The following is a 12,945-nucleotide window of genomic DNA, read 5'->3' as shown; positions in this document are numbered from 1 at the left end:
TGCACAGTACCACTTCCCCTGTCCTGTATACACACTGCACAGTACCACTTCCCCTGTCCTGTATACACACTGCACAGTACCACTTCCCCTGTCCTGTATACACACTGCACAGTACCACTTCCCCTGTCCTGTATACACACTGCACAGTACCACTTCCCCTGTCCTGTATACACACTGCACAGTACCACTTCCCCTGTCCTGTATACACACTGCACAGTACCACTTCCCCTGTCCTGTATACACACTGCACAGTACCACTTCCCCTGTCCTGTATACACACTGCACAGTACCACTTCCCCTGTCCTGTATACACACTGCACAGTACCACTTCCCCTGTCCTGTATACACACTGCACAGTACCACTTCCCCTGTCCTGTATACACACTGCACAGTACCACTTCCCCTGTCCTGTATACACACTGCACAGTACCACTTCCCCTGTCCTGTATACACACTGCACAGTACCACTTCCCCTGTCCTGTATACACACTGCACAGTACCACTTCCCCTGTCCTGTATACACACTGCACAGTACCACTTCCCCTGTCCTGTATACACACTGCACAGTACCACTTCCCCTGTCCTGTATGCACACTGCACAGTACCACTTCCCCTGTCCTGTATACACACTGCACAGTACCACTTCTCCTGTCCTGTATGCACACTGCACAGTACCACTTCCCCTGTCCTGTATGCACACTGCACAGTACCACTTCCCCTGTCCTGTATACACACTGCACAGTACCACTTCCCCTGTCCTGTATACACACTGCACAGTACCACTTCCCCTGTCCTGTATACACACTGCACAGTACCACTTCCCCTGTCCTGTATACACACTGCACAGTACCACTTCCCCTGTCCTGTATACACACTGCACAGTACCACTTCCCCTGTCCTGTATACACACTGCACAGTACCACTTCCCCTGTCCTGTATACACACTGCACAGTACCACTTCCCCTGTCCTGTATACACACTGCACAGTACCACTTCCCCTGTCCTGTATACACACTGCACAGTACCACTTCTCCTGTCCTGTATACACACTGCACAGTACCACTTCCCCTGTCCTGTATACACACTGCACAGTACCACTTCCCCTGTCCTGTATACACACTGCACAGTACCACTTCTCCTGTCCTGTATACACACTGCACAGTACCACTTCTCCTGTCCTGTATACACACTGCACAGTACCACTTCTCCTGTCCTGTATACACACTGCACAGTACCACTTCCCCTGTCCTGTATACACACTGCACAGTACCACTTCCCCTGTCCTGTATACACACTGCACAGTACCACTTCCCCTGTCCTGTATACACACTGCACAGTACCACTTCTCCTGTCCTGTATACACACTGCACAGTACCACTTCTCCTGTCCTGTATACACACTGCACAGTACCACTTCCCCTGTCCTGTATACACACTGCACAGTACCACTTCCCCTGTCCTGTATACACACTGCACAGTACCACTTCCCCTGTCCTGTATACACACTGCACAGTACCACTTCTCCTGTCCTGTATACACACTGCACAGTACCACTTCTCCTGTCCTGTATACACACTGCACAGTACCACTTCCCCTGTCCTGTATACACACTGCACAGTACCACTTCTCCTGTCCTGTATACACACTGCACAGTACCACTTCTCCTGTCCTGTATACACACTGCACAGTACCACTTCTCCTGTCCTGTATACACACTGCACAGTACCACTTCCCCTGTCCTGTATACACACTGCACAGTACCACTTCTCCTGTCCTGTATACACACTGCACAGTACCACTTCTCCTGTCCTGTATACACACTGCACAGTACCACTTCTCCTGTCCTGTATACACACTGCACAGTACCACTTCCCCTGTCCTGTATACACACTGCACAGTACCACTTCTGGTGCTCAGTCTGCTGGTTGTATTATAGTCACAGCCTCCTCAAGCACATGGCTTATGTACAGCGGTTGCCCGGGAGATGTGGGCGTGGCTAGGAGATTGCTGAGGCCTAGGAGTAACAGTGAGGCATCTGTGAGGTGAGTGTGCGTTTTTCGGTTTTTTTACCCACCATGTATTAACTCCTTGTGTACTGGATGTCACAGACGCTGAGACTGCAGTCTTGGACATATTTCATATCTTGTCCAGGAAATGTGACCCTGTGATGGGCTCCGGAGTCGGCTTTCCAGTAAGGACCCTGGATGCATGTGGAGATAGTGATGCTCATGGGTCATTGAATGGGATTTAGTGGTGCGTGACAAGGCATTTTTCAGTAGGGATTATTCTGTTATATCTTTGTAGGAACGGTTTAGTGGGCACGCCTCTGTAGGGATCGCTCAGTGGGCACGCCTCTGTAGGGATCGCTCAGTGGGCACGCCTCTGTAGGGATCGCTCAGTGGGCACGCCTCTGTAGGGATCGCTCAGTGGGCACGCCTCTGTAGGGATCGCTCAGTGGGCACGCCTCTGTAGGGATCGCTCAGTGGGCACGCCTCTGTAGGGATCGCTCAGTGGGCACGCCTCTGTAGGGATCGCTTAGTGGGCACGTCTCTGTATGGATCGCTTAGTGGGCACGCCTCTGTAGGGATCGCTCAGTGGGCACGTCTCTGTAGGGATCGCTTAGTGGGCACGCCTCTGCAGGGATCGCTTAGTGGGCACGCCTCTGTAGGGATCGCTCAGTGGGCACGCCTCTGTAGGGATCGCTCAGTGGGCACGCCTCTGTAGGGATCGCTCAGTGGGCACGCCTCTGTAGGGATCGCTCAGTGGGCACGCCTCTGTAGGGATCGCTCAGTGGGCACGCCTCTGTAGGGATCGCTCAGTGGGCACGTCTCTGTAGGGATCGCTCAGTGGGCACGTCTCTGTAGGGATCGCTCAGTGGGCACGTCTCTGTAGGGATCGCTCAGTGGGCACGCCTCTGCAGGGATCGCTTAGTGGGCACGCCTCTGTAGGGATCGCTTAGTGGGCACGCCTCTGTAGGGATCGCTTAGTGGGCACGCCTCTGTAGGGATCGCTAAGTGGGCACGCCTCTGTAGGGATCGCTTAGTGGGCACGCCTCTGTAGGGATCGCTTAGTGGGCACGCCTCTGTAGGGATCGCTTAGTGGGCACGCCTCTGTAGGGATCGCTTAGTGGGCACGCCTCTGTAGGGATCGCTTAGAGGGCACGCCTCTGTAGGGATCGCTTAGTGGGCACGTCTCTGTAGGGATCACTTAGTGGGCACGTCTCTGTAGGGATCGCTTAGTGGGCACGCCTCTGCAGGGATCGCTTAGTGGGCACGCCTCTGCAGGGATCGCTTAGTGGGCACGCCTCTGTAGGGATCGCTTAGTGGGCACGCCTCTGTAGGGATCGCTTAGTGGGCACGCCTCTGTAGGGATCGCTTAGTGGGCACGCCTCTGTAGGGATCGCTTAGAGGGCACGCCTCTGTAGGGATCGCTTAGTGGGCACGTCTCTGTAGGGATCGCTTAGTGGGCACGTCTCTGTAGGGATCGCTTAGTGGGCACGCCTCTGCAGGGATCGCTTAGTGGGCACGCCTCTGTAGGGATCGCTTAGTGGGCACGCCTCTGTAGGGATCGCTTAGTGGGCACGCCTCTGTAGGGATCGCTTAGTGGGCACGCCTCTGTAGGGATCGCTTAGTGGGCACGCCTCTGTAGGGATCGCTTAGTGGGCACGCCTCTGTAGGGATCGCTTAGTGGGCACGCCTCTGTAGGGATCGCTTAGTGGGCACGCCTCTGTAGGGATCGCTTAGTGGGCACGCCTCTGTAGGGATCGCTTAGTGGGCACGCCTCTGTAGGGATCGCTTAGTGGGCACGCCTCTGTAGGGATCGCTTAGTGGGCACGCCTCTGTAGGGATCGCTTAGTGGGCACGCCTCTGTAGGGATCGCTTAGTGGGCACGCCTCTGTAGGGATCGCTTAGTGGGCACGGCTCTGTAGGGATCGCTTAGTGGGCACGCCTCTGTAGGGATCGCTTAGTGGGCACGCCTCTGTAGGGATCGCTTAGTGGGCACGCCTCTGTAGGGATCGCTTAGTGGGCACGCCTCTGTAGGGATCGCTTAGTGGGCACGCCTCTGTAGGGATCGCTTAGTGGGCACGCCTCTGTAGGGATCGCTTAGTGGGCACGCCTCTGTCGGGATCGCTTAGTGGACATGTCTCTGTAGGGATCACCCAGAGGGCACCTCTCGGTAAGGATAGCTTCAGTGCTGGGTAGGTCTCAGTAGGGATTCCCGGCCCCCAGAGTCGTCTTACATGGGCCACAGAGGGGCAGTAATGAGCCATGATTGACAGTATACAAGTTGATCAGCGCCTTTCCCATGGGACGGGGGACTAATGATCGTCAGTCTGCTCGTTCATCCAGCCGCTCACCAGCACGTTGTGGGCAGCGGCTCCCAGTTCACACTGGGAGATGTACCGGCGTTTGTTGGGTGATCAGCGGCACATTTACAAGGGCCACTTATCAGGAATGAGCGATCGTTAGTTTCTGATAATTGTCCTGTGTAGAAGGGCCTAATATCTCTTCCTGTCTTGACGCAGCCGCAGCGATGTCTCGAGCAGGTCTGCCGACATGGACCCCGGTGGCTTCTGATCTCCGATTTGCCCGTGCCTACCACACATGTACTCCGCTTCGGGGCAAGCTGCATCTATATGGCGGCATGCGATCCGCTGACCATAAAGAGCCTCCTCTTGGCGATATTGTGACCTTTGACCCAGCGCAGAATGCAGTGGAGAGTGGCCCACCGGGCGGTCCGTATAGGCAAAGTCACCACGACGCTGTGGCGATTGGCAACAAGTGGCTGTGTGTGGTCGGGGGGTGGGACGGCTCACAGAGATTATCGTCAGTCCTCAGCTACGATATAGAGAGCGGAGAGTGGGCCTCGTGGGCAGAGGAGCCACACAGTCGCCCCCCGGCGGGGCTGAGCAGTCACACCTGCACCAAGATATCGGACCGCGAGCTCTGCGTGGTCGGCAGGGAGGGAGGACTGCGCACACAAAGGCGTTACGCCAGTGTATACACGCTACAGGTCAAAACCGGCGCCAAGACCTACAGGTAAGTGCTCTCTGGCTGTGACCCTTGCCTTATCAGTGTAGCTCATTTCTGATGAGTATAATATATGGTCACCCAGCTTTCCCCTGGAGCGTTAGTCTCCTACTGCTTGAGCTGTGTCAGTCTTTACTGAAGTCACTGAAGGAGGTGCAGAGAGCTGTAAGAGGAAAGGCAGACTCCTGTTATTCTATTGTCTCATTCTCCAGGTACAAAGAGGAGGAATCTCGCGCAGCGTCACGATCGGGGCACTCAGCCGCCCTGCTCCAGTCTGACGGTCAACATGGCAGCCGAGCTGGGTGGTCTCTCTACGTATTTGGAGGGAGGGAATCCGCTACCGTGGACGTGGTCGGGCACTGGAAGGCAGGGACAATCCAGGTACGAGCCAAAAACTACTTAATGGGTGAAAGTCACAGAAGGACCACAAATCCCATCATCCACTGCAGTTGCAGTGAGTTGTTAGATACCATTCTAGACCGTATTCTCGCTGGACAGTTGGATACACCCTTTTAGGTGTCATAAAGGGTAGGGAACAGCGCAGCCCTGTACTCCACCCGCGCCTCTGTCCCTACTTGCACGATCCACCCTCAGTGGAGGCCCGCAACTTGGCGACGGTCCCTGCCTTGACTAAGTGCAGGGGCCTAAACCTAAACAGGGGTAAAAAATAAATAAATATGAAGTCAGACAGAAAGAGGCCAAAACCAGGACTGGATGAAGCAAGGTCAAATAAAGTAAAAGACCAGGAGATGACGTCAGAGGCAAAATCAGAGAAGCGAGTCAAGCAGGAAGAACAGGCACAGGCATCGGTGGCAGTAGCTGCCCATTTCAATAGTTTGCCCCCAGGTCGATCAGCCCAACTTTCAGTGGGGTTGCTTGCTGCAGCAACAGAGCCACGCCGCCATCGTTCAGCCAGACTCGCTATGGCAGGGCAGTTGGCCAAGTCCGTGACAGTACCCACCGCTTCTACAAGGCGGCACTGGACCCCCAAGCAGAAGAGCAGGTTTCTCCGGGTTGATTAATCATCATGCATAGCCTTAACTGATACTCAGGACCTCTCATTTGGAGCATAACCTTTTCAATGAACCACTGCACTTAGCACCCAATATTTTGGAGACCTCATCCTCCACCTCCCCAAACCTCGACCGGAGCAGGAGATTTCCTAGGAGGTAACAAGGCGGTGACATTTCTTACACTTCATGAGGAGCGAGTATACCCGAAGGTACTTTCGCAGAATCTTAGTAGAGAGCAATACTTTTGCCCCCCCCCCCCCAAAAAAAACAACAACAACAAAAAAAACAGAACCCCAAGAGTGTTTTTTACATCCCCTTTTTTGTATACACTGATGTTTTCTCAGGTCCTAGGGGCCCAGGTGATCGTGGTCAGCTCTGATCTCAGATGCTAAATCAGGGAAACGAGTGAAAATACTAAAACCGGCCGACGCGATGAGTTCTGGTTTGGAACCTGCAGAAAGACTGACACAGAAGTATCGGCCTTAGGGCTCGTGCACACCAACGTGTGATCCCCGCTGCCGTATTGCAGACTGCATTTGCGGATCCATAATACACGGGCACCGTTCCGTGTCTATGCCGCATCACGGATGTGGACCCATTCATTTCAATGGGTCCGCAAATCCAGAGATGCGGAACGGAACACTACGGAGTGCTTTCTGGGGTTCCGTTCATCCACACCGCAAAAAGATAGAGCAGAACGGAAGAATCGCAGACCCATTTAAGTGAATGGGTCTGCGATCCCCATGCGCCTGCCCCACGGACGGTGTCCGCGCGTTGCGGACCGCAATTTGCGGTCTACAGCACGGTCGTGTGAACTAGCCCTTAAAAGGGATATTCCGGTTACATTAAGTTATCCCCCAGCCACAGGATAGCGGATAACTATTAGATCTGTAGGGTTCCTACCGCTGGGCACGTGTGCGAGCTCCATTGATTTCTATAGGAATTCCGGAGACAGTCGAGCCTTGTACTCTGCCATCTCTTGAACTCCCATAGAAATGAATGGAGTGGCCACGCACATGGCTGAATGGCTGCTCTGGTCATTGCAAGAGGTACTGGGCCCCCGTTCTTGTAACTGGTGGTAAGACCCCCACAGATAAAATAGTAATACCCTATGCTGGGATAGGGAAGGATAATGTAACCAGAATACCCTTTAACCCAGGCCTAATTGTCCAGGCGCTGCAACATTTGGGTCTCCATTCCTCCAACTCAGCAGAAGTCCAGTTGATAACAGGGTTATGCAGTTGTAGCCATGGCATAGCCAAGATCACGTTACCTGGCAAATGGTCCATTACAAACAGGGAACAGACCCCAGAATGAATTTTGGGGGTGTAATATTTAACAAAACCCTGACCCAAAGGTGTGGTGTCAGCAGCAACGACCCATACAGGGTCCTGGAGAGAAAGTACAGGAAGACCCAGCAGCAAAATACAAATCAATAAAATTGGCAGCAGATCCAGTATCTACAAAAACAACACCAGACTGTTTGCAAGAATTATAGGAGATACATTTGGGGAGAACGTCTTTAAAAGTTAATACCTTCTCGTCTACGTGGTTTCCGACAACAGCCATTATGGACAGGACCAGAGTAGTTGGTCAGCGTTGCAGCAGGAGAAACATAATGCTTTCCCCTCCTGAAGCTTCTCTGTCTTGAGGAAACCTGGTTAACACCCAGCTGAGCAGGATCATCAGTGGAAGCAGACACCTTGGAAAAGTTGGATGGAAAATCTGGGCTGGAATGTGAAAGGGTGAGGAGGAACGTTCTCCAAGTCATCAAGATAGGTAAAGGGTTGAGTGTATCAGACAGACCCTGGCAGAACGGACATCCTACGGCCGGGTCATTCCATAAGTCTGCACGGTAGTCCTCTACAGGGTCTGCATCCCTGAGCAGCTGGGGCTCAGCATACACAACTCTGTCAGGTTCATCGTACAGTAAACTAAGAGAAGAAAAATCCATAGATGATAGCTCAGGAGAGTCAGGGGTAGGAGCATTCCCGGGGATCCCGTTTCGGGAGAGAAATAACTGTACCTATTCTCTGTTGCACTGACCCTAAAGAGTAACTTAATTTGGGGTTCAAGATTCTGAGGGAACAGTCACTAGTGGTGGAGACTTGAGTATTCTCCTGGTGTTGGACCAGATGGGTCGGGACCTTGCATTTGGACTATCAAGGCCCGCATTGGATCCATGACAGAAAAGGAAGACACCACAGAGAGGTTTGGTATGGCCTGTGATTCTATCATGAATGGTAGGTAACAGCGCAGCCCTGTCCTTGCACAATCCTCCCTAAACGGTGGCCCACAACTTGGCAACTGTCCCTGACTTGACTAAGTGCAGAGACCTAAACCAAAAGAGGTAAATGAGAAGTCAGAGAACGCAAAACCAGGACCAGATCAGGATTCAAAAGCTGTCAGATACAGCTCAAAACCACAGCAAAACACTTCCATCCTAATAACTGATCCGGTTTTTATTAGATTGTTCAGTTTCCCATGCTGCACAGGAAAACGCTGCTTGCCTTCTGGTGACCATGCATGCCGGGTCCACTCTGCCTTTTACCATGTTTTATGCCATAATGGCCTCCATTATGGAGAGAAAACTGAAGCGTTATGCGGCGGTTTTGAGAGTCTGTGCTGGATCTCAAAACCGGACAGCACAACGCTGATGTGAAAGTTGCCTTAGCAGAATCAAATACCAGGAGGCCATGTCAGAGGCAAATGGTCAGCGATCCAGAGAACCACACAGGGAGCTGGTGAGGCAGGAAGACCAATTACAGGCAGCAGTTCTCCATTTAAATAGTCCTACCCCAGGAGGCATGCGACTCCGGCCCTGATCCCGATTAGCCCAACGTTCAGCGTCCGGAATCGATAAGTACATGACATTAGATTGTTCTATCTCAGAACGGTTAGATAGACTCCTTTGGTTTGTATTGTCTCTGGCCTTCTGGTTTGTACTACTATCTCCGAGCCCTCTGTTTGACTATACTTTCTCCAAGTGGTTAAACACACCTCTTCTAGGTTGTATTCAACCCAAGTATCCTGTCTACATTCTCCAGGAGGACACTGCTACCTGTTCCAGTCTGTTGGAGAAGTTCTCCCAACTTGTGGCCTCGGAAAAAGCCAAACGTGAAGCTCCCAAGAGCCTGCGGCATCATTCCTGCTCAGTGATTGGGCCGTTTCTAGTGGTTTTCGGTGGAGAAACTCTCAGCAGGAGCCGGGATGCTGTCTGCAACGATCTATACGTCTGTGACACACGTGAGTTTTTTTCTGAGGATCGGTGGCCGATGCTCTGATTTTTAGGGTTTACGTCAAGTTTTGTTGGCATGACCCCTAGAACAGGCATTAGCGACCTTCGGCACTCTAGCTGTTGTGAAACTACAATCCCCAGCATTTATTTCTATGTCAGTTTTTATTATAGCAGAGCAAGTATGCATGCTGGGAGTTGTAGTTTCACAACAGCTTGAGTGCCGGAGGTTGCCTACCCCTGCCCTAGAATGTCACCTCCTGTCTCTTTCTACAGGATACAACCCAATGAGCTGGTTTCGTTTCCCCGGATCAGATCCTGTCCACAAAAGAGTCGGCCACCGGACTTGCCTGCTCAATGACCGCCTCTACCTCGTGGGTGGATTTAGCGCTGATGGAAAGACGCCATGCCCGGAGATCTATGTACTGGACTTCTTATAATGGGCAAAGACTGAACAGGGGTTGGAAAGGAGGGGAGCTACATCTACAAAAAGCATGTCACAAAGCAGAAAAATGGTTATGAAGAACACGATAAAAGGTGCAAAACTAAGTGCATCAGGTCTCCGAACGTAGAGACACTGACTGAATAGGAAGTCACAACACTAGGACTGCGCAATCACCTGCTTCGAGCTGTGCCACCAGAGTGGCTCTCCTGGCTTTACCAGTCTGACCCAATAAAACATGGTTATATTGGTGATGGAAGAAAGATGGCTTTGTTACAGCAATGGGACCCAAAGGAAGACTTCAGTAAAGACTTGAAGATACAGACATCAATGAAATGTTTTTCCAACCTTCTGCAAGAAGAGCATTTCATTGATCTCTGCCTCCATTACTCTACAAAGCCGTGATATTTTGGTAATGTGGAAAGGATTACAAAAGAAAGTAAAATGTCTTAGGTAATGATGAACGTTTCCATGTCTGCCAGGATTTCTATACATTGATCCGCCACACCATAAAACCACTGACGTCCATTGATTACTTCGTCATGTATCAGGCAGCAAGTGGACACTCTGATCTTGACGTGTTGGAGAAGGAAAAATATGCAAGTGTAAAGATCTGAGCGACTCTGGGCCGAACGGTGTCCTGTACACGACTGGGGCAGAGCATTTCCAGAATGGCCAGTTGGGTGTTCCCGGTGGCGGTAAGTACAGCAGATTGAGGCCTCCAATATCAACCTGATCAATCACTCTACAGAGTAAATCATTCACTTTAAGTGGCGTAGATAAAAAAACAAAACAAAAGACACACAACTAATTCTGGCCCTTAGTTAAGGTAGGAGGGCGGCAGATGTTGCCTATAATGCCTTTCCTTCTGTAGTACTGGGGGAAATGGGTCGGGCCAGACTTTGTTCTGATGAGGAACTTTGTTTAAAAAGTGGATTGAAGAGGGAAAAACATATAGAGAAGTGCAGCGAATTATTACCAAAACCTGAAAGACACGGAAGGAGGCGGGAACTACAGATCGAATGGATGGAAGAATAGCCAAAATGGTGAAGTCTCAACCAATGATCCCCCTCCAGAAAGATGAGAGAAGATCTGAAGTCACCAGTGATTCCTGCTACAGTCAGAAGACAATGAAGTGAAGCCAAGTCACCAGCAAGAACTTCCTGCAAAATCCCCCCCCCCCCCCCCCCCCCAAAAAAAAGACATGTCCTGAATGGTTATTTGTCCAGGAACACGGTGACTGGCCCAAAGAGAGATGGCACAGCATTTTGTGACCTGATGAATTCGGGGGCCGCAGACAGTAGGTCAGGAGTCCACCGAATTCAAGCCACAGTACACTGTGAAGACAGTAACACGGGGGGGGGGGGGGGGGGGTCAGGATATGGGGTTGTCTCTCAGACCATGGGGTTAGGGATCGGTGTGAATATATCAGAATACTGCAGAGGATCATGCTGCCCTGTGCCGAAGAAGAAATGTCCCGGAAATGGGCAACAATGACCCAGAACTGACCAGTGAGAGAACGGCATCCTGGTTACCGACAAACAGGACTGAGGTAATGGAGGGGTCCGCCCAATCATCAAAAATGTGGTTTATTAGGTAAAAGCCCCAAAATGGAATGGAATCGTCCAGGACCGGAGACCTGTTCAGTGGGGCCAGAAGCACCGACGTCAAGCAGTTCTCAGAAACGTTGGCTCTGCCACCAAATATCAGCTCAGTCATCCAGAGGAAAGCTCAGACAGGTTTTCGGTTTATACTTTACATTTTTCAGTTTTTCCAACGCATTTGCAGAAATAAAAGTTATGATTTTGCAATTTATTTGCCTTTTTTAAGCTCACTTGTATTTTTTTTATTTATTTTTTTAACACTACTGCTCCAAGAGAGCGTAACTAGTGAACCATGGACAGCCTGATGGGCCCTCATTGATATAGTGAAGGCTAGCCGCGTGGTCCGACCATAGAGCTACTGTAGTACAATCTGCTGCTGATGATAGAAGGTGTCAGGCCGTATGAGGCTTTGTAGCCACTGACCAGTCATCGTGCACATTAGGGCTGCAACGATTAATCGATGTAATCGATAATAATCGATAACTGGATTCGTTGTCGACGAATCCAGTTATCGAATAATCGCCGGTTCGTTGCTATGCGGGCGGGCGGTTTACTTTAGGTCACTGCATCTTTATTTTACCTTACAATCGTGACGCTCCAGTAACAACTAACAGGCAGAGCGGACGGCGGCGTAACGTCACTTACTCATGTGACGCGCCTGCTCCGCCTCCTTCATTCATTAAGTGGGCGGAGCAGTGCGTCACATGAGTAAGTGAAGTTACGCCGCCGTCCGCTCTGCCTGTTAGTTGTTACTGGAGCGTCACGATTGTAAGGTAAAATAAAGATGCAGTGAGTGATTAGTCTGCTGTGAGCAGCAGGGCCGGGGCTGCTACGGGGAGGGGGAAATCTGTCTATGGCACTGCTACGGGGAGGGGGAAATCTGTCTATGGCACTGCTACGGGGAGGGGGAAATCTGTCTATGGCACTGCTACGGGGAGGGGGAAATCTGTCTATGGCACTGCTACGGGGAGGGGGAAATCTGTCTATGGCACTGCTACGGGGAGGGGGAAATCTGTCTATGGCACTGCTACGGGGAGGGGGAAATCTGTCTATGGCACTGCTACGGGGAGGGGGAAATCTGTCTATGGCACTGCTACGGGGAGGGGGAAATCTGTCTATGGCACTGCTACGGGGAGGGGGAAATCTGTCTATGGCACTGCTACGGGGAGGGGGAAATCTGTCTATGGCACTGCTACGGGGAGGGGGAAATCTGTCTATGGCACTGCTACGGGGAGGGGGAAATCTGTCTATGGCACTGCTACGGGGAGGGGGAAATCTGTCTATGGCACTGCTACGGGGAGGGGGAAATCTGTCTATGGCACTGCTATGGGGAGGGGGGGATCTGTGCACTGTTATGCCCATAACAGTGCACATATCCCCCTCTCCATAACTGCGCCACCCACAGATCCTCCCCATAATAGTGTTGTCCACAGATCCCCCCATAACAGTGCCATCCACAATTTGTTTTAATATGGCCTTTGAACATAATTTTTCAAGTAAAATCATATAAACCGCTTTGTTTTGTAATTTTGTCATTTTTCCCGATTAATCGTAGAAATGAATCGGCAAATAATCGTTAGCGGCAGCCCTAGTGCACATGCTGACCTCTGCCCATCTCTACA

The 12,945-nt window shown here is 51.4% G+C and overlaps 1 protein-coding gene across 2 annotated transcripts; it reads left to right on the top strand.

Moving 5' to 3' along the window:
• Positions 1-1,997: 1,997 nt before the first annotated feature.
• KLHDC9 (kelch domain containing 9) lies at positions 1,998-10,336 on the top strand. Of its 2 annotated transcripts, none has more exons than XM_044272496.1 (5): positions 1,998-2,041; positions 4,525-5,038; positions 5,242-5,410; positions 9,090-9,288; positions 9,554-10,336. In XM_044272496.1, exons 2-5 carry the CDS (start codon positions 4,533-4,535, stop codon positions 9,715-9,717), a joined length of 1,038 nt encoding a protein of 345 aa, XP_044128431.1. In that variant the 5' UTR covers positions 1,998-2,041; positions 4,525-4,532; the 3' UTR covers positions 9,718-10,336. The 2 variants fall into 2 exon arrangements, with proteins under 2 accessions (XP_044128431.1, XP_044128432.1); XM_044272497.1 differs by lacking the exon at positions 1,998-2,041 and adding an exon at positions 2,142-2,190.
• The last annotated feature ends 2,609 nt before the right edge of the window (positions 10,337-12,945 follow it).

This window comes from Bufo gargarizans, chromosome 11 (assembly GCF_014858855.1).
Source record: "Bufo gargarizans isolate SCDJY-AF-19 chromosome 11, ASM1485885v1, whole genome shotgun sequence".
NCBI lineage: Eukaryota > Metazoa > Chordata > Amphibia > Anura > Bufonidae > Bufo > Bufo gargarizans.
The sequence above is the reverse complement of the archived record's forward strand: the minus strand, read 5'-3'. Positions and strand labels throughout refer to the sequence as shown.